Below are 22,500 nucleotides of genomic sequence, written 5' to 3'. Positions count from 1 at the left end.
TTAGATTTTCAATGTCAAATACAATTAAGTGGTTTTAAAGAACACACATGAAATGGAGAAAACTACAGTTTAAATGAACAAGAATAACACCTACTTTTGTTTTCTTGATTTTGCACCATTAATTTGTGATCACTTGGAGGGCTTTTTTTTTTTTTTTATCATTACCATCTTTTCTCTTTTGCCTTTGATGATAAATTCTTCTAATCAAGAAACCTGACACCCTCTAGTCTTCTCTGAGATGTTCAGCGGGTTTTTTTCCCCACACTTAAATGCTCATTTTGACTGTACAAGATTGGATGGAAAATACTTCAGGAAAGTAAGATGATATTTTAACATTTCTCTCTCTCTCTCTAGCTTTTACTTATTGGTTTAAAATGTTCGATTTCTTGCTCTTTCCTGAAAATTGCACTCAACACGGTGCCTAGGCTTCTTTCAGTCTTCCTTTATACTTAGAACATCATGCACCAAAGTGGCCGATTGTGATTTAGTAAGGACAATGCTGAGCAGAAATAGCTACTGTGCATATCACACTCTGCATTCAAGTTGGATGCTTGGAGTGTTAACAGAGTAATGGGGGTAGGGAAGGAATTCCACTTTGATGTACCTGGCACAGAGGAGGCACTTAGCAAATATTGTGGAAGAAATGAATGGAAAAGGAAAATGTTTTAATGCCCCTGGTTCTAATGCATTTTTTTTAAATCCCATAATTGGATTACATCAGAAACAATGCAAACTTCATTCTGTCTCCAAGCCAACATACCCTCACATGAAAAGGTAGTTCTGTTTCCATTTATTTATAATCCCTGGTCTCTCTCCTGAGATTTTTTTTTTTTTAAGATTTATTTATTTGACAGAGAGAGACAGCGAGATAGGGAACACAAGCAGGGGGAGTGGGAGAGGGAGAAGTAGGCTTCCCGCTGAGCAGGGAGCCCGATGTGGGGCTCGATCCCAGGACCCCGAGATCATGACCTGAGCCGAAAGCAGACACTTAACGACTGAGCCACCCGGGCGCCCCTCTCCTGAGATTTTTGATGAGCCTCTAGATCAGTGATCCTTCACCTGACTGCACATAAGAATCACCTGGGAGCTTTAAAAAAAATACTGAAGCTCAGACCTCACTCCTGGAACAACTAACTCAGAATGCAGGGTGGAATGCTGGGGATTGGCATTTTTAAGGACTCCTAGGTAGTTCTGGTGGGTAGTCTAAGATGGGAATCGCTGTGCTATATACTACCTGTACTGGAGATACTTTTAGAACCATGGACTTGTATCCCTCCAGCCTAGCTTGAGATAAAGGAATTTACACTAACCAAAATAGCCTGAGAAGATTTCCTGAGAACCATTTTTGAGGAAGATGCTTGCTTGTCCAAGCAAGTTATTTCAAGATTAGGATGGACATATTTTCTCTTACATAAATACAGGCCAGTGTTACCCCTAATTTGTATTATTTTGTTGTTGAATTAAAATCTATACACCAAAAGTGCACAAATAGTAAGTGTGCAGTTTGATGTACAAAGTGAACACATCTCTGTAATCAGCACCCATAATAAGAAACAGAACAATACCAGCATCCCAAGAAGCCTCCCCTTGTTCCCCTGCTAGCTACTCCCTATCAACAGATTTGTCTTAAAAAAAAAAACAAAAAACCCAATAGCTTTATGTGCATAGAATTACATAGTTTTCACTCTTTTTTTCTTTGGTTTCTTTTGCTCAACATTATGTTTGTGAGATTCACCTATGTTGTTGCATGTAAAAAGAGTTTTATTCTCATTGCCATGAAGTATTCCACTGAATGAACAGATCACAATCTACTTATCCATTCTATGGATGATGGATATTTAGGTGGTTTCCAGTTTTCTGGTTATTAGGAATGGTGCTGCTGTGAATATTCTTGTACATGCCTTTGAAGCACGTAAGTGTACATTTCTGTTGATTATAATACCCAGCAATGGAAATGCTGGGTCACAGGGCATGCACATGTTCAGCTTTAGTAGCAATTGCCAAACTGTTTCCAAAGTGGGCTCAGTACTGATTTTCAACTGACTTTCTTTTGAACTGGTTTGACAACACATGGTCTTTTATTTTAGCTTTCTAAGACTGTTGTGTGGCAATGTAACCAGTCTTCTCTCTCTCCCCCTCATTTGTAGGGATAAGAGTAGAAGTTAGCTAAAACTACCTCTTCATCAACTTGAAAATAAACGTAACTTGCTCCTGAATTGAATTCCTTGAGGTATGAAGAGTTTGGCTCATGACCCTAGAGATTATCCACAGCAAAATCTTAACCTCAAGATACCTTCCTCATACAACCTAGAACATGCAAGGCCTGCCTTCTCACATTAACTAATATATACTCACAGAAGTCAAATCCATTTGGTTTAAGCCTCAACAATATCAATCAGGAAGGAAAATGGGCTGTCCCAATTCCCAAAATATAGCCCCAAAGTATTTTTGATGACTAACTATCATTCTTCTTCTACCATGAGCACAAATAAACCAGCACTGACTAGAACTTTAAAATACGACAACGGTGTATCAAACCCCATTACTTTGCAAAAGCTGAGGATAGAATTTACTCCAGGCATCACAGTATGAAGCAGATCCAAAACTCTAAACCCTGCTGGCACTGACAGAGACCCTAAGATACAAGTCTAGAAATGGAAAATCGCTTTACAACAGCCTTGGCTGAAAAATCCCTACTAGGGGGTGCCTGGGTGGCTCAGTCGGTTAAAAGCGCTGACTCTTGACTTTGGCTCAGGTCATGATCTCAGTGTCGTGAGACTGAGCCCTGTGTTGGGCTCCACGCTGGGCGTGGAGCCTGCTTGGGATTCTCTCTCTCTCTTTCTCTCTACACCCCACCCCCCACTCGCATGCACACTCTCTCTAAAAAAAAAAAAAAAAAAAAAAAAAAAATTCCCTACTAGTACCCTCACCATCTACCAGACAGAGCTCCAACCACCAGACCTACTCAAGAGGTCTCTGCTCCAATGCCAGCCCAGCCCCACACGCACCCCACTCCTTACCATTGCCTGCTCCAGGCACACAGGCCCTGTGCTCCTTCCCTACTCTGACACTGGCCCAGGGAATTCTACCCCTCCTGGCAGGCCTATCCTTTCAGCCCTGCCTAAACAACCACTAGCTTTCTACCTACCTCAACAGACCTCATGGTCATCAGTTTCCTCACGGTCATCTGTCAAGCCTCCAGCATTTGGTTTGCTCACTTTCTACCTGACAAACCCAGTTGCCTCTCCTCTAGGTCCCAATGGTTTACTGCATCCCTCTGGCCCAGAGATCACACTCCAGGTAGTCCTCACTGTTTTGATCATCCTTGTACCTCCTAGGATGTGAACTCCAGAGGGCAGGGACTCTATGTATTCCCCTTTGTACTGTTGGTGCCTAGGCCGGAGCAGGGAGTGTAGTTGGCCCTCAATGAATGTTTGTGGAAGGAAGGGATTCATAGAATGTGTCTCCCACCTCTCGCTGAGCTCAACACATTGCCTAATGATACAACAGTAGTCCCTTGAAATGATTTCTAATGTAGCCTGTGTGCATCTCCCCATGGCAGACTGGCTTTGGGGTCAGACTGAATCACTTAAAGGCTAGGGTAATTTTGAACACACTGCTTAACCTATTCACACCTCAATTTTTTCACTGGTAAAATGAGGCAAATAAGCCTGTCAGGAATGTTGTAAAGATCATGAGATACCACAAGGAAAGCACCTAGCACACAGGGAACACATGACAGATCCTGTACTTTTCCCAACTAGTCTGTAAGCTTCCAGAGGGTCTAAATTTGTGCATATTTGGAAAACCCAATGTCATGCCCATGATGTGTGCTCCAGAAAATTTTAATTAAGGAATATGTTTAAACTCTAGAATATGAATGCCACCTTTTTATGAATGCATTAAAAACTGTTATTTCTAGTGTTTTAGTAGAGATACGCTTTTAGATTCTAGCACCCCTCAATTTCCATACATCTTTAAGCCTCATATAAATTATTAGTCTTGATTATGAAAGCATTGAGCCAAGCTTTCTTGCTTTCCCTGCCACTCAATTAAATTAGTTTTCTCCCCATTTTATCTGCAATATCTGTATTAACTTAGCTATTTTGCAAATATGGAAAAACAGAGGGTGAAAAAAAATGCTGGCTTGCCAACTCCACTGTACTTCTTTGCAAAGGAAATTATTTCCATAGGCTACAGAAATAACTTATTTGGATTACTTCAATTAGTTCTAATACAAAACATTGCCACCACTTCATTAATCAGCCGCTTGTGAGGGTTACTTTTCCAAGAACTCTTTTTGGTAATCTGATTAGAAAGAATGGTAGTGCACATTATCATCTGATTCAGTGTGTCCATCAAGGAGACAATTTACAGCGAGTTCTTGATAACGACGGGCTTAAAAAAACACACACAGCAGTTTCTTCATTTCAAAATCCTAGTCCCATTTTTTGGTAAAGATGAAGTTAATTTTTCAAAGTCTTTGGCAACACACGTTGCTGAATAAGCATCAGGAAATATCTCAGTACTTTAAGACGCATTTCACTCTATCCCTCTCCCCACAGACAACCCCCCCACGAATGATGCAGTAATTAAAACCTAATTATTATCTTCATTTTAAACAAAACCTAAAGTGAATACCAATTAATAACAACATACTAATGAGCATCTGCTGTGATGAAATTGAATATGAATGTGCTGCAAATTTCGGGTAATTTATTTTTTTTAGGGTAAGTGCCACTGGTCGCATTCTGCAGTTAGAAGATTATATAGAATGTACACCATTTTCTATCAAGTCATTCTACACATGGCAATTTCCATCTTCGGAGACAGGGCTGGCTTTAACACTGCAGATGGTGAAATACCCAAATACTGGCCACGAGGTCTTCCCTGGGGCTGAGGATGATTCTGGGAATCTCTCTTGAATTTGTTGCCCTTCCTTGAAAAGTTTTCCTTTTGTTAAATGTCATATTCCTAGGTTAATCCCATGCCTCCCCCCAAAACTCAAAAGATTTGAATTTGTCCCAGGGGGACAAATAAATACCATGACAGAAAATTTAAATACAAATTTCAAACCAGAAGAAACAATAATACAGAAATGAAGGTTTGTAAGTTACCTTGGTTGGATTTCACTGGAACCTTAAGATGGCCTAGAAACATTTATGTATAGGTAGGAGAAACCCTTGAAATCTGGGGGTACTGAGGTAGTCGACTATGTTCAGATTAATTAATGTCATTAATATCATCATATCAAGAAGCAAACGTGGAGACCAAATAACGTTCTTCTAGATCATAGTTTTAACTTGCTTATCTCTAATATGACTGAATCATTGTTTTTGAAATGTGTTCCATTTTTACACCTCCCAGGCTTCTCCAAATGTTTGATTTCATTGATTAAAGTATATATATTCATTGTAGGGGCGCCTGGGTGGCTCAGTTGTTAAACATCTGCCTTCGGCTTAGGTCATGATCCCAGGGTCCTGGGATCGAGCCCCGCATCGGGCTCCCTGCTCAGCCAGGAGCCTGCTTCTCCCTCTCCCGCTCCCCCTGCCTGTGTTCCCTCTCTAGCTGTCTCTCTCTGTCAAATAAATAATCTTTAAAAAAAGTATGTATATTCATTATAAAAAATTCAAAACAGGCACATTCACATGTACTACATACAAAATTTTAAGACATCCCACTCCCCCTGCTTGTGTTCCCTCTCGCTGTGTCTCTCTGTCAAATAAATAAAAATCTTAAAAAAAAAAATTTATCTGTTTTACAGAAGGGCGTTCTGCATGAAATCTTACGTGGAAAAAAGGGCTTCCTGGATTAGGTCATTTCTAGGGTTTCTTTCCAGACTTAAACTAGACTGAAAGCTACAACTTGTTTTCTTTTTTACAAAAGCAGTCACTGATCCTTCTTCCCTGGCATATCCATCCAAATATATCCACCTTGTTAAAATGAAAATTTTCTCTACCGTTTCTCACCCCACCCACAAAAAATAGGCAAAACTGACATCTATAATGCTTGGTTAGCTTTCTAGTATCTTTTTTTTTTAAGATTTAATTTATTTATTTGAGAGAGCGAGCGAGTGTGTGCACGAGAGTGGCAGAGGGAGGGAGAAGCAGACTCCCTGCTGAGCAGGGAGCCCGATGCAGGGCTCAATCTCAGGATCCTGGGATCATGACCTCAGCCAAAGGCAGATGCTTAACTGACTGAGCCACCTAGGCGCCCCAGCTTTCTAGTATCTTAATAATCGGCTCCTAAGGGTCTATGATGAACAATATCAAGAGTTACTAAAATAGATGTACATGGCTACTGTAAATAAATAGACTTAACATTTAGGATGAAAATTTGGCCTTGTAATTTGACATGGATGTTAAGGTGAACTCTGGGTTAGGTAACATCTTAGAACAAGTCCTGCCTCAGATAGAAAACTAGGACAAGAGAGTCATGACCAACCCAGGCCACAGGATGTTAGGCCAAAGTTAGCCTACATTCACACCAGTAGTCACCTGAACTGATCAGAAAGACTAGTGTTCATTCATTCAACAAACTGAGCATCTATCACATGCCCAGCAACTGTTCTAGCTGCTAAGGCTACATCAGAGAAGGAGAGAAACAGTATAAGATCACAGGAGCTTAGAGTCTGGTATGGGTGTGTCTTTTCCCAACAATGTATTGCAGTCAACTGTGGACATTTCCATTTATCTACCTCCTCCTCGTGTCAACCACTCTCTGTAACTTTTTAATGGTATTTTTACCTTCCATTTTCTAACAGCATTATTTGTGTTTTAGTTCTGATGCTACACTACGAGGTCTTTGATGATCATATTCATTTTATCATGCATGTCCCTTGTACTTGTATCATATGCTAAGTTCTTCAAAGTATTTGATGCTTACAAGCTCGGTGAGGTGAGGAAACTAGAATTATTTGCCTTATTTTACAGAGCTCATCAAGGTGGAGTCCTCTGTTCACAATCTCAGATCTGGTCAGTGAATGGGGCAGTTATGGTCAGTTTGATAATCTCTTAGAAAAATGGGTAGAGTCCAAAGTAGAATGATGGTTCACAGGCAGGATCAAGAAGGCTACAGCTTTTTATTGCCAAGTGACATCTCACATCTTTTTATTTTTTAAGATTTTATTTATTTGAGAGAAAGAGAGAGGGAGAAAGCACACGAGCAGTGGGGAAAGGCAGAGGGAGAAGCAGACTCCCCGCTGAGCAGGGAGCCTGACTTGGGGCTCGATTCCAGGACCCCAAGATCATGACCCAGAGCCAAAGGCAGACGCTTAACCACTGAACCACCCAGGCACCCCAACATCTCATATCTTAGCGTGAAATGCTGGGGTAGGATTACTTGAGATAAAAATGTTAAGTCCATACAGACATGCTATTTAAAACTGACAGAGATTTCTTGAATGCTAGGACTGTGTTAAATCACACTATATTGAAGTAGAGGCTTAATGAAGTTTAGCATAATGTATTAATATCCATTTGACACTTTCTAGTTTTCAGATCAATCTCCCTTGCATTATGCTTTCTCCCATTTTATCTTCAATAAATGAACTAGCTAGTCTGATTATCTTCATTTTACAGATAAGAAGGCTGAGACTCAAAGAGGTTATAGACTTGCCCTAGGTCAGGCAGCTAGTAAGTGGCAGAGCTGGGACTTGATTCCAGGTTTTCGGTGTCCAAGCCCCTTGATCTTTTTAATATGCCACTTTTCATTCATACACTTGCAACTATGTCATTCTCTGTGTTAATCGGTTCCTTTGTGGCTAGTTTTCAACCTGAAATACTTGCTTAGTGTACCAGAGCAGCGGTCACCTGGTACCTCACTCACGCAGACTATCACGACGCCATGCTGCAGGCACAGCCCACCAGGAGTCAAAGTGACTGAAGCACAGGGCCAACGCAAAGGGCACTGGCCTGGGGGCTGCAGCTAAAGGCTGAAAGGATAAAGTGACCAAGCCAAATAAAATGCTTTTCAATGTTTATCACTGTTGCACAGGGGACCCAGTGTTTAACCGTGTCAATTTAATTTTATAATTTTTGTTCACCTTCATTCTGAGTTGCACCTTTGACTGGAAAGGTATCAAATGTGAGGGTTTTTTTTTTTAAGAATTTATTTATTTATTTATTGAGCAAGGGAGCGAGTGAGCGAGAGAGAGCGCTCGAGCGGGAAAAAGGACAGAGGCAGAGGGAGAGAATCTCAGACTCCTTGCTGAGTGTGGAGCCTGACGCGGCACTCGATGCCAAGACCCTGAGATCATGACCTGAGCTGAAATCAAGAGTCGGACGCTCAACTGACCGAGGCACCCAGGCACCTCTCAAATGTGAGTTCTTAAAAGTAAAGTTTATGTTCCACACAGACCTCTGTTATGTTCACTTGAGATAATTTTCATCTGGACTTAGAAATTCTACAGTGGCTAACAACATAATAAAAAAAATTCTCATTAGAACATAAAAAGCTCTTTTTTTTATTTTTAAAGATTTTATTTATTTATTTGAGAGAGAGAATGAGATAGAGAGAGCATGAAGGGGGGAGGGTCAGAGGGAGAAGCAGACTCCCTGCTGAGCAGGGAGCCCGATGTGGGACTTGATCCCGGGACTCCAGGATCATGACCTGAGCCGAAGGCAGTCGCTTAACCAGCTGAGCCACCCAGGCGCCCCACAAAAAGCTTTCTTTTTCTCTATTTTATGAATTGAAAAACTGAGGTGCACAGAGGCCATGTAACCTCTCCTCTCATTTGTAAACTGGGAGGAAAAACCACCCCAAGGTGTTATTATGAGGCCTTAATGAGATGGTATGTGTTAAACAGAGTATAGTACCTGGCATACAAGGAGTCCTAAGTAACTGGTAGTGAGCACAGTTAACTAGTAGCTAGAAACACTTGCCTTTGGGAAGTTCCCTGAAATCAAACAAATAGGCACTTGCAAGAATTTGACTTTTTCTTTTTTCTTTTTAAATTTTGGTATACTTCATTCAAGAGCCAAGTCTAAACAATATACTCCTGTAGTTCTAAATAAAAGTCATTGATGATGTAAGCAAGTGATTAAGAAAAAAAAAACATGGGGTGGTAAGACTTCAGTACCAGTGACTGCAAAGAAATAAAGACCTGACTTAATTACTATCTCTCCAACAAGTAACAAGTTGAAATAGAACCAAATTTTCCTCACTTTTTTTTTCAGTTCTGCTTAAAGTACTGTAATCCCCTTGAGGATGGGATTATATCATCAATACCCAAGGTTCTGGCATAGGATGAGGAGGCCAGCAGCATAAATTTTTTAGAAGAAAGGTGCTAAAATAAAGCCAAAGTATTTTAAACTACTAAATGTAAAAATACGAAATGAAGCAAGTACAATGTGGTTGTTAAGACCACAGACTCTGGAACCAGACCAGATTCAAATCCTGGTTCTACCCCCTTAGCTGACATGTGATTTGGGGCAAGGTATTTAACCCCTCTATCTGTTTCCTCATCTGTAAAACAGGGATACCAACAGCGCCTCACAGAATTATAATGCAGATTAAGAGTTTAAATACAGAAAAGTTTACAACAGTGTCTGAAACAGTACGTAGTATATGTTTGTTTTAAATCTTTTTTTGGTTAAATTTGGCTACAACAAATCCTTAATGTGCCTCTATAGTCAGTTTTGTTCTAGTGTCTTTATATGTCAATCTGTACTGAGGTTATACACCTTATAACCTATTAGAAGACAGAAACTGTAGCTATGAAAATTGTTTTAAAGTGACTAATAGCTTCACAGAATATCTTAGACTCACATACACAACAATAAACATAAAAACTGATGCTGAGGAATATTCAAGAAGTGGTGTTTTTTGTTTGTTTGCTTTTTGTTGGGGGAAGTCAGTTATTGCTTTAAAAAGTGTAGAGGTAGATTTGGAAAGGCCTTGCTGATGGTTCTCAATCTTTCTTTTTGGTATAAGATCTTATGTTAAAGACAAGGGGTAAATGTACAAAACAGTGGTTAACTGTATGGCTTCTAGAGTTGGACAGACTGCCTCAAATCCTGGCTCTGACATTTACTGTAGGTGGAGTCCCTGGATGAGTCACTTAACCTTTCCAAGCCTCAGTCTCCCCATCTGTAAAACACCCATGAAAGTGCTGTGAGGACTAAACAGATAACACATATAAAGTGTTGGCCAAAAGTATACTCTTTGCAGGTGATAAGCATTCAGTTTGCCTTGGCTATTACTGAAGTGTAATATTCTGTAATATCCTTGCCTTGATTCTAAGACATCTATCATTGCACCTTAATGTTTCTGAAATAAAGATTTATCTTACAGCTGCTATCCTTGCTAACAAGTTCCTTTGCCCCTGAAATGCTACTACTAAATCAGCATGTGTCTTATAATTGATGGCATGACACAAAAAAATACATTAGGCATAAGCAGATTTAACATTTATGCCTTCCTTGTCCTATTTCATTAGTTAAGAATGAGTTTTTGTTAGTCTTCAGTTCTACTGGTCAGACTACCTTTGGCCATCATCTTGTTCTAGCCAGCTCAGTCAATGAAACAGATCCATGTATCTTATCCCAACGTGGCCACTAGGCACAAAAGCCACAGACTCCCTTTTCTAACCAGCCACCATGATAATACATGGTAAGAAGTAATTTACTTATTGAGAGATCATTTAGTGGACCCAATGGTTTGGACTTTTCACAGGAAATTTCAGGTAGCTATTAACATAATTTAGTTACTGAAATCCATTACACAAAGACTCATGGTAGGTGTCTCGTGATTTTCCTGCATGATGTTTTGTATAAAAAAACATTCAGTGAGAACTCACTGTACATATACTTTTCAAATGTCAGCCAATTAATTGTGATAATCAATGAAAAAAACAGCAACAAAAGGGAGGGTATTAACATATATACATGTGTAATTCACTAATTCCTTGTCTACATTATTCCAATTTGCCAGAATGACACTAGCACTGCAAAAACAGAGCCAACAAAAACTGATCTGGCTGCTCTTTGTCCTTTCTTTTTAAAGTGCATTATAAATTACAGTATTAGACACCTGTTTAATTAGAAACGAAGCTTGCCTGTGTTTAAGACCTTATGGAAAGCTTACCTAGGCTGCCTTCTGCGTTCAGTGGGACACCACACCATTCTACAGAGAAGTGTTAAACAAAACACAAACTGGCTAACGGACTTGCCCTGGAATAAAACGCACAGCTATGAATGTGTTTTCTCTCAACTGCTTTCACCTAAAAGAAAGGAAACAGCAATATCCTATTACTTTTTTAAAAAAGCTTTAAGACTTAAGAAATTATATTTGAAAAAATCAGAAAAACAGAAACAAAAAACCTGCCCAGGTTCTATACATCTAGGTCACAAAGCACGGGGAGCCCTTTGATAATATATCCTACTAACACTTTCCCTCCACTTAAAAAAAAAAATGTCCTCAGGTCCCTGAGATAGGCTTCATTCCAGCTTCAACAGATTTAGATCCTATTCCACAGTTTGTTTTTCTGTCTCACCTTTCATGCTCTATCATACTCTATCTGGGATTTGAACAGAAAGTTCAAGGATCAACAATGAACTGTTCCTTAGTTCCTAAGCCTACATCATGCCCGCATCTTATCTGATTCCTTAGTAGGTTGCAGTGACATGAAAAAGTGTATTTTTTTTTCTGCATTCCTCTCAGCTCTAATTGTTCTGTAATTCTCAATGACTAGAACAGAAGTGCCTCTATTTGAGCTCCAGCAGGTCTGTTTCTCTCAAATCATTTGTTACCACCCACCTATCTCACTTGAGTCACCGCCACCTTGAATATACACACTGTGGTGCTCAATTATTCGGATGCAGATAATCCACATCCTTGTTCTTCCCCTTTCCTGCCTTAGACCACTTCACTTCTCAGCAGTTTTTCAACCAGCAAAGTGAGAAAAAGTAATACACCTTCCTGTAATATGGTACTGGAATGTAGTAGGTATTTTAAAAAAAAACACTGTGCCAATATTGAGTAAATAAGGCATGAAATCAGCCAAATGTTTCTGTTAGCAACATCCTAAAAGTTTAGAGGGATGGGAAGTGGAGATGATTGGTGACAAATTCAAGTTCTCATGATCTGTGAATTTTATCTGTCCAGATGAGTGGTTTTCAAACAGTTTCTTAGTAATAGAACATATTTTTATAGGTAAACTTTAATACAGCAACCTCATAAATAAAGTACATAAAAGTACATAAAGTACATAAAAATACTCCAGGGTTATCGTTGGATAAGTTCTGTGGTCCCACCCACAGAATGGAACTTCAAACACTTTTTAATGCTAGTAATCCCCTGAGGCATATCCACAGTGTAGGAGCTAGAACCCTAGGCTAGAGAAACAAAAACAGCAAACTGAAGATGAGGATGTGAATTTGCTAAGCCTAATACGAAATGGCATACAATCACAACCATTACAACATAAATGGAAAGGAAAGAAAACATCTTTATTGGAATATTGCTCCCCTGTAGAGCTCGCACCAGTGGACAGAAGCTGCTGGAGGCAACTTGAGCCGGCAGTCTCGCACAGGCCTGTGGCAGATCCCGCCCACCAATACGACTCCACCTTGATTCCTTTCACCTTAATCAGACACACTGTTTAACAGTTGTGAATGTAAAATAACCTTAACCAGTAATTTTAAACCAGAAGAACAAAAGGAACATGATTGAAACTAATTTACATTTCCTATTATTATTACAAAAATTTAGGAACTGTGCTTTTTTCCAAGTGGTCTGTTTGTTGTTTTTAAATAATCACCTTTAACCAAGAGGAAGGATATGTTTGAAAGGAGATTCCAGAATGCTGGCTATGGTGAGATAAAGAGAAAACAAATGAGGATTGAAATTTTCTTGTTCTCTATGATGCTATGCCCGCCCCCTTTCAATAAATAAAAGAATGGGAACTATAAGCGAACACGTTTATATTGCATAAAAGAACACAGAGCTTCCTGAACTCTACCTACCCTTGTCAAAAAAACACATTGCTCCAATATCCAGATTCTCCTATTCAAAACACTGTCATGTTTTGTTTTGTTTTTTTTCCAACATTCTCTTTTTATTTTTATTTGCATTTATTCTGCAGAACTTACTCCCGGGCCATAAGTTTTTGTTTCTTCAGTTTCTTCTGGGTATCTTTTTCTTCTGTGCAACCTCCTCTTCTGGTTTAGGAACAATCTGCTCTTTTTCAGTAAGGATCATCTCAATGTGGCAAGGAGAGCTCATGTATGGGTTAATCCGACCATGAGCCCTGTACGTTCTACGCCGCATCTTGGGGGCTTTGTTCACCTGGATGTGCTCAATGACCAGAGAATCAACATCTAAACCCTTAAGTTCAGCATTACTCTCTGCATTTTTAAGCATGTGCAGTAAAAATTCAGCACTCTTCTTGGGCCACCGACCCTGTGTCCAGCCCCACTGTTTGGCCTGGGCACACCTACCAACTCCACCATTGTAGCGACGGAATGGCACACACTGCTTCTGTAAAGTGACGTCTTTCAGATACTTGGTGGCTTTTCGGATATGCATACTCTTGATGGCCTGGGCAGTTTCACGTGTGTTCTTAAAGTGAACACGAAGATTTGAACCTCTTGATTTACATGATTTCGTAGGGTTTTCTGGGTCAAGCGAATAGCGAACCATTTTCAGAGGTCACCTCAGGCCGCTTAGGGGAAGAGCCACTGTCATGTTTTTAAGGCTGTACGTTCTTAATTAAAAGGTTAGAACTTGTGCGAGTGGTCTAACACTCTGGTGCCCAAATCTATTCCACCCATTTCTTAAGCCAAGGTTAGGAAAGACCTTTCTTTGATCTTACTTTAGCAATGAGAATATCAATGTTTTGTTCCTCCAAAGAGATTTCTTTTGTCATAGTTGGATACTTCTCCATGGTGTAGGTTCCTTGACAAACAGCTTTCTGTTTAGGTGTGTCTGGTTTTCACCTTGGCAGCTTCGGGATTTACCGGATGGTGACCTCAACGCTGGATATTTAATTCATGTAACTTTTTTTAAAAAAAGATTTTGTTTATTTATTTGACACAGAGAGATAGAGAAAGTGAGAGAGCACGAGCAGGGGGAGCAGTAGGCAGAGGGAGAGGGAGAAGCAGGCTCTGCGCTGAGCAGGGAGCCCGATGCGGGGCTCAATCCCAGGACCCTGGGATCATGACCTGAGCCGAAGGCAGACGCTTAACCTACTGAGCCACCCAGGCGCCCCTAATTCATGTAACTTTTTTGGTGGAAAAGGAATCCTTTTACTTGAAAAGGTCCTACAGGCAGAGTCCTATCTTCTTATCACAGGTCACAGAAATCTATGAACAGTGATTTTCTTCAATTTTAATTTTAAACTTTTAAAACTATCACAGTAAAACTGATTTGGGAGAGGGGTGCAGTTCTGTGACTTTTAACACATGTTAACACTCATCACAATCAGGATATAGAACACTTCCATCACCCTCCAAACTTCCTTCTGTGCCCTTCTGTATCCACACCATTCTCTAATCCAGGATAACCACTGATCTATTCTCAATCATTACAGTTCTATAATTTCAGGAATGTCCTATAAATGGGTTCATACAGTTTATAGTCTTGTGAATCTGGCTTCTTTCACTCAGCACAATGCCTTTGAGAACCATCCAAGTTGTTGGGTCCATCAGTAGTCCGTTCCTTTTTACTGCTGAGTAATACTCCCTGGTATGAAAATACCACAGTTTATTCATTTATCCACTGAAGTGTATTTGGGTTGTTTCCAGTTTTCAGCTATTATGAATTCTGCTGCTTAGAAACATTTGTGTACAGGGTTTTGTTTTTTTTTTTAATGAGCATGTGTTTTCCTCTAGGGTTAATACCCAGGAGGACTGCTAGGTCATATGGTTTACATGTGTGTTTATCTTTATAGGAAAGAGAGGAACTGTTTTCCAGACGGGTAGCACCATTTATCATTCTCACCAGCAACAGATGAAGATTCCTGTTGCTCCACATCCTCACCAGCATTTGGTACTGTATTTTATATTTTAGCCACTCCAAGAGGTGTGGAGTAGAATCTTGTCGTGGTTTCAATTTGCACTTCCCTGATGCCAGTAATGGTGAATAACTTTTCCCATGCATATTTGTCATCCTTATGTCCTCTTTGGGGAGGAATCTGTTCAAGCAATTTTGTTTATTTTTAAATTGGACTGTCTTTTTTTTTTTTTATCTGTTGAATTGGGACAGTTCTTTACATATACTGGATACAGGTCCTTTGTTGTCTATGTGATTTGTAAATACGTTCTCCAAATTAGTGGCTTGTCTGTTTTCCCCTAAGACTATCTTTTGTAAAGCAATGGTTTTTATTTTGATCAAATCCGGATGAATTTTTAAAATTTTATGGATCATGGTTTTGGTCTCATGTCTAAGAACTCTGCATAATCCTAGATCTTAAATATTTTCTCTTATGCATTACCTCTTAAAATCTTATAGTTCTACACTTAGACCTGTGATACATTTTGAGTTAATTTTTGTATAAGGTAACAGATTTAAGTCAGTGTTAATTTGTTCTGCATATGGTCAAAGTTAATTTTTCAACTTCACTTATTTAAAGAACTATATATTCTCTATTAAATTGCCTTTGCACCCTTGTCAAAAATCAAACAGTAACACTTCTGCGAATCTATTCTATTCTCTTCCATTGGTTGAGGTGTCTATCCTTTTGCCAATTCCACACTGCCTTGATCACTATAGCCATATTATTTTAAGTCTTAAAATGAGGTACTGATTCCTCCAATTTTATTCTTCTTTTTAATTATGAATTCAATTAACAGATTGACAGGGCTGTTGAGGTCATCCATTTCATCTTGGATAGAATTGTATAGTTTATGATTTTTGAGGAACTGGCCCACTACCTCTAAGTTGTCAAATATGGAGAGTATGCCCTTGTTATCCTTTTAGAATCTGTGGCAATCTAGCATTCTGGATACTGCTAATTTATTTCTTTTCTCTTTTCATCTTTGTCAGCCTTGCTAGAGGCTTATCATTTTACTGATCTTTTCAAATAGCCATATTTTGGTTTCATTGTTTTTCCGTACTCTTCTGTTTTCAATTTCACTGATTTCCGGTCCGATCTTCACTATTTCCCTTCTTCTGCTTGCTTTGGGTTTATTTTCTCTTCTTTTTAAATTATCTTTAGGCAGAAAGCAGATTGATTTGAGACCTTTCTTTTTCCCTAATAGAAACATCTAATGCTAGCAATTTCCCTCTAAGCACTGCTTTAGCTGCATCATCTTACTTCATTCAGTTTTATACTTGATCCCTTAAAAAGTCACCTGATTCTAATTATGATTACTTAATATTTACCCCTCAAATTAACTAGCTTATTTTACCAATTAGGTGAATATACCATCCCTTGACACTTGCTATTTGAGTATTTATGAATTTTGTGTGTGTCTCTGATGAATAAATAATGGTGTCAGCATTCAAATATCAGTAATTGGCCTATTTTGTATGACAGTATACATTACAGTATATATACTGTTTCAACCACTGTTTATTTTCATTTTCACCCAGTTCAAAATATTTTCTCAGTTCACTTAAGACCCTCTCTGATCCATGGATTATTTAGAAATTTGTTGTTTAATTTCCAAATACTTGAAGATTTTCTTGTTATCTTTTTCTTACTGACTTCTAGTTTAATTCCATTATGGTTAGAGCATATACTTTGTATGATTTCAATTCTTTTAAATTCATCAAGGCCCTTTTATGATCCAGAATATAGTCTATCTTGCTGAATGTTCCCCGTGTACTTAAAAGAATGTGGACTGAGCTACTGTTAGGTGGAGTGTCTATAAAATATCAATTAGATCCAGTTGGTTGTCAGTTCCTCTATATCCTTGATTTTCTGTCCAATATTTCTATCAATTACTGAGAGAGGAGTGTTAAAGTTGCCAAGTATAATTATGGATTGTCTATTTCTCCTTTCAGTTCTGCCAGGTTTTGCTTCAGGTATTTTGAAGCACTGTTGTTAGATGCATACACATTTTGGATTATCTCTTCTTAGTGAATTAGCTCTTTTATCATTATGTAAAGTTCCTTTTTATCCCTAGTAATTTTCTTTGCTCTGAAGTCTAATTTTCTGCTATTAATATAGCCACTCTAAATTTTTGATTAGTGTTTGTATGGTATATCTTTTGCCATTTTCTACTCTTAATCTACCTACATTATATTTGAAGTTTCTTTTTAAATTTTTAACATTTTATTTATTTATTGGGGGGGGAGGGGCGACAGAGGAAGATAGGGAGAGAAAATCTTAAGCAGGCTCCACGTTCAGTGTGCAGCCTGGTGCGGGGCTTGATCTCAGGACTCTGAGATCATGATCTGAGCCAAAATCAAGAGTCGGATGCTTAACTGTCTGAGCCACCCAGGCGCCCCTGAAATGAGTTTCTTGAAGACACTTTATAGTTGCATAGTTTACAAAATCCATTCTCATAATCTGTCTTTTAATTGATGTATACACATATAGACCATTTGCACTTAATGTAGTTACAGATATGTTTAGACTCGGTTTACATTATTTGTTTTCTGTTTGTTCCCTCTGTTTTTCCTTCTTCTTTCCCATTTCCTGCTCTCTTTTGGGGTATTTTAACATTTTGTATTATTAAATTAATTAATTGTGTTTTGACATCTCTTTACAGAGTTTATAGTTAAGGATGACAATGTACTTAGAATCAACATTTCCTCACATTCAGTGGAGCATACAGACCCATCAAAGTGCTTTTTCCCTCTCCCTTCTAGGTTGCAGTTGTCTTACATATTATACCTCCATACAATGAAAACTTTACCAGACAATGGCATAATTTTTGCTTTCACCTATCAAATATTTTTCAAAAACTCAAGAGCAGAAAAATAGTCTATTATACTTACATTTCTTTTGCTCTTCCTTTACTCTTGTTCCAAGTCTCTTTCTAGTATCATTTCCCTTCTGTCTGAATAAGTTCCTTTAACAGTTGTTTCAGAGAAGGTCTGCTGGCAATGAATTCTCTTAGTTTTCTCTCATCTGAAAATGTCTTTTATTTTTACTACTAAAGATTTTTTTTGGGCTAGATATAAAAATTTGAGTTAAATCTTTTCTTTGAGTGCTTCAAAAACATTGTTGTACTTCCTCTGGTCTCCATGGTTTCTGATGAGAATGTATGATCATTGAATCATTTTCCCTTAGAATATTCTCTGGCTACTTTTAAGATTTTTTAAATTTATTTTTTGTTTCCAAAAGTTTGATTATGATGTGTCTGGGAATGGATTTCTTTGGGTTTATTCTGTTTGGGGTTCACTTAGCTTTTTTAATTGGTAAATTTATGTCTTTTGCCCAACATGGGAAGTTTTCACATTCTTCTTTGTTTGTTTCAAATTTTTATTTAAATTAGTTAACATAAAGTGTAATATTAGTTTCAGAAGTAGAATTTAGTGATTCATCACTTACATATAACACCCCGTGCTCTTCCCAACAATCACATTATTTCTTCAATTATTTTTTTCAGTCTGGTTCTCCTCCTCTTCTCTGGGATTCTAGCAACATAAAAGACTTTTGTTACTGTCTCACAGGTCCCTGAGATGCTGTTCTCTCCAACGTCCCAGAGTCTTTTTCTCTCTCTTCTTCAGACTCGGTAATTTCTATTGATCTATCTTTAAGTTCACTGGTTCCACTGTCATCTCCATTATGCTACTGAGCCCACCCAGTGAGGTTTTTATCTTGGTCACTATATTTTTCAGTCCTAATATATTTATTTGGCTCTTCTTTATATCTTCTATTTTTTTTTTTTCCAGAAACTTTGTATTTTTCCATTCATTTCTAAAGTGTTCACCATTGCTTGCTGAACACTGGTACAACAGCTGTTTTAAAGTCTTTGCCATGGGCGCCTGGGTGGCTCAGTTGGTTAAGCAACTGCCTTCGGCTCAGGTCGCGATCCTGGAGTCCCAGGATCGAGTCCCACATCGGGCTCCCCGCTCAGTGGGGAATCTGCTTCTCCCTCTGACCCTCTCCCCTTCTCATGCTCTCTCTCACTCTCTCTCTCTCAAATAAATAAATAAAATCTTTAAAAAAATAAAAAATAAAAAAAATAAAGTCTTTGCCATATGATTCTACCCTAAGTGTTATCTCAGTGTTAACATCTTCTTCTTGTTTTTTTTTTTTTTCCAATGCAAGCTTAGATTTTCCTGGTTCTTTCTATACTAAGTAATTCTGGACTGTATCCTGGACATTTTGAATAGTATGTTATGAATCTATGGGTCTTATTTAAATCCCATGGAGAATGTTGATGTTTCTGTTTTAGCAGGCAACTGACTTCATTAAGTTTAGACTGTGAGTCTTAACCCACTTTCTTGTGCTGAGGCTCTGATATCAGATTAGTTTCAAAACTGTTGCAGTTGGGGTGCCTGGGTGGCTCAGTTGGCTAAGCGACTGCCTTCGGCTCAGGTCATGATCCTGGAGTCCCGGGATCGAGTCCCGCATCAGGCTCCCTGCTCAGCAGGGGGTCTGCTTCTCCCTCTGCCCTCTTCCCTCTCGTGCTCTCTCTCATTCTCTCTCTCTCAAATAAATAAATAAAATCTTTAAAAAACAAACAAACAAACAAAAAAACTGTTGCAGTGTTTTTTGGATCTGTCCAATGTGCACATCACCCAGTAGTCAATCTGGGTCCTAGATGGTGGTCTTTTACTTCAGTTCTTAAAGTCTTTGGTATGCTCATTAGGTTCAAATCCTTTCCTTCCAGGCTGGAGGATGAGCACAGGTGCTCATGAACAACTTTATGGGGTTACTTTCCTTGAGGTTGTCTGTGCCTGTGATCTCTCTGGTACCTTCTAGGTCCCTGCAGCTATCTCTTGTTTTCAGTCTTCCAGCCAGAAAGATGGGTCTTTACTTACTCACTTATGACAGAGAGAGAGAGAGAGAGAGAGGGGAAGAAGGAGGAGGAGGAGGAGAAGGAGAAGAGGAAGAAGAGAGAGAGAAAGAGCTTTTGCTTTCCTTATAGTTTTGGCTCCTGGTGACTGCCACTGAAGCTGGTTGCCACCATAAGATCACCTGCAGGCTGGGGCATGAGAAAATGAAGAAAAAGAAACAGAAAAAACTTGGGGGATTTCCACATTCTTTCTAGGTGTTAGGAGTTCCTTTTCTTTTCCCAACCACGTTCACAACTTTCAGATCTAGATCAAAATTTAAATCTAAAAAATCTTACCTCACTAACTCTATTTTACCCTATCTCTTCAGCGCTGATGTATCAGCTCTAAAATATATCGTTACTTTTTAAGAACTTTTGTTGTGCCTCAAATGTCTGTGCTTGGTTCCTCATATTGAAGCTCTATAAGGACAGAACCCTTGGCTTCAAAACCCTTTTTACTTCCCATATCCCAGACAAGCATCCTGGAGATAGACAGGATATTCAATATTCAGTAAGTTTAATTATCTGGTTGATAGATGTTCTCAGTCTTTGTAAAAATAAGAATATTTTTGGACATTATGAGGATGAGAACAATAAAGTAGGGGGAAAGTAAGGTGCCAGTTAATCATCAAGATAAAATAAGGTACAATTGGTTCTCTTCAATGCTTATTTTAAAATTAAAATTTATCCCAATGCCACTGATAGAATAATTTGAACATATGGTGATTTTATATTTGCTTCTGTGGATTTTGTCTACAAGAAACACTACATGAATGCAGGAAACTGCACCCAGTTGAACCAAGCCATGTAGAAATATGTAAAACACACACACACATACACACACACTCCCTTTTTCACTGACCAGCTACTTCAGTTCACTGTGTTAGGAGTTACACTCACCCCCATCTGGCATTTGTTACAGCTTTCCTTCCAATTTCAGATAAGCTTCCTTCCACCACTTCACCATGATTCCCAAGCTGCAATCCTTCTGATGCTCACTTCTGCCAGCAAACATCAGGCCTTTTTCAAACTAAAGTGCCATGTTTATTGTAGTACTTATGTATTTCTTAGCTACTTTTTCTTTCTTTCTTTTTTTAGTTATTTAAGATGTGTAAAATTATGCCACTGTTTTCTTTAGGTTCCTATATTCCTGTTCACGTCACTGATGAAGCTTTTGTGTGTTGTGCCCCAACCTCTGTTTTCCCATAAACCGTTTAGTTGTTATTGTCTCATTTTACATAACTCGATGATTTTTAGAAACACATATACTGTGTTATAGGAGAACTGAATGTAAAATGGAAAGGAGGAGAGGGAAGACTGGTGGAAGGACAAGGAATAAGGATAACAACAAGGAACAGGATACAGAACATATTCCCAATACCTTCTTAATCTCAAGATTTGCCCAAGAAGATTTTTTGTGATCTATAACCATTCAAAAAGAAGAGCACAGCCTGACTCCACTAAAGTGGGGTCTGGCAGCTAATCAAACCGTGAATTAGTTTGCTCTGAAGATTCAACTTCAACTTATTGGTTCAAAGTAGAAGTAACAGAGCTTCCTAAGACTGGTCTTCCTAATGTCAGAGCATCACCTAAATAGACTGTATAGGGAAGAGTAGGAGAAGGCACCAAATTCTCACAGCGAAGAGACCCAAAAGAATGTGTTCCAAATCATCTCTACTTATTTATTTCCTACTCATCTTTCTAGTCCTAGCTTACATCTCACCTTTGCTATGTAATCATCTCTCATCTTTCCCTTCTCTAACTACTTATGTACTAATGTTTATACTAAAAATTAGTATAGCAGTTGTTAATTACTTCCTGCCACCCCTTCAACACACCTGCGTATGGATGAACACACAATCATCCAAGACAATGGCTCATTCCAGCTGTGTGATTCTCGTGACTTTCAGGGATCTCTGCATGTGTGTGGAAGTGTGTGTGTATGTGTGGTGTCTGTAGTCCAGAAATTTTGCCTTGTTAGCCAAAATGTGGACTTAAAGTGGAGCATGTCATTTCCCACCCCCAAAAGCATATTAAGACCCAGGACTGTGCTATGCCAGGAGGGATCCACAAAATCTTTTGTCTTTTATATGGCAAACAGTCAACCATTAAGTCTGCGTTTAGGAAGAACCAGTTATTTGGGTAAGGAGTCTATGCATTTTTCTTTTTTACCTTGAAAATTACTTATTTTTAGGTGAGTAATTAAATGTGTTAGAATTCAATTTAGAATCAGTACACTGCAGGAAGGAATATCTCTGACACTCATTCTATATAATATCATGGGGAAAAAAAGATCTGAGTAACAAATCCTATCAGTTTTGACTTTAAAATGCTTGCAGAATTCAACCACTTCTCACAAATTCCCCTGCTATCCTTTCGGTCAAGCTGCCATCATCTTTTGCCTGGATTACAGCAGTCAAAGCAATCCACTTATAGTCAAGACCATGGCACTCCTCTGCTCAGAACTCCCCAGCAGGTCCCCATCTGCCCTATAATAAAAGAGTCTTTACGATGGTCTGCGCACCCCCATCCCCACCCCCATCTCTCTCACCTAACCTCTTCCTGCTCTCTGCACTGTTCATGCATCTCTTGCCACACTGGCCTC

General features: G+C 38.8%; 2 protein-coding genes across 4 annotated transcripts in view; both read right to left on the bottom strand.

Annotated features, from left to right (window-relative positions):
• POLA1 (DNA polymerase alpha 1, catalytic subunit) overlaps positions 1-22,500 on the bottom strand; it is a 296,908-nt gene that overhangs the window by 68,779 nt on the left and 205,629 nt on the right. The window lies entirely within an intron of this gene.
• Positions 13,057-13,691, bottom strand: LOC118007845 (60S ribosomal protein L17-like). Its single transcript, XM_035001043.1, has one exon. The coding sequence runs from the start codon at positions 13,639-13,641 to the stop codon at positions 13,117-13,119; it is 525 nt and encodes a 174-aa protein (XP_034856934.1). The 5' UTR covers positions 13,642-13,691; the 3' UTR covers positions 13,057-13,116.

This window comes from Mirounga leonina, unplaced genomic scaffold (genome assembly GCF_011800145.1).
Source record: "Mirounga leonina isolate KUSES-001 unplaced genomic scaffold, KU_Mleo_1.0 Mir_101595, whole genome shotgun sequence".
Lineage (NCBI taxonomy): Eukaryota > Metazoa > Chordata > Mammalia > Carnivora > Phocidae > Mirounga > Mirounga leonina.
Note: the sequence above shows the minus strand (reverse complement) of the source record. Positions and strands in the feature narration are given on the sequence as shown.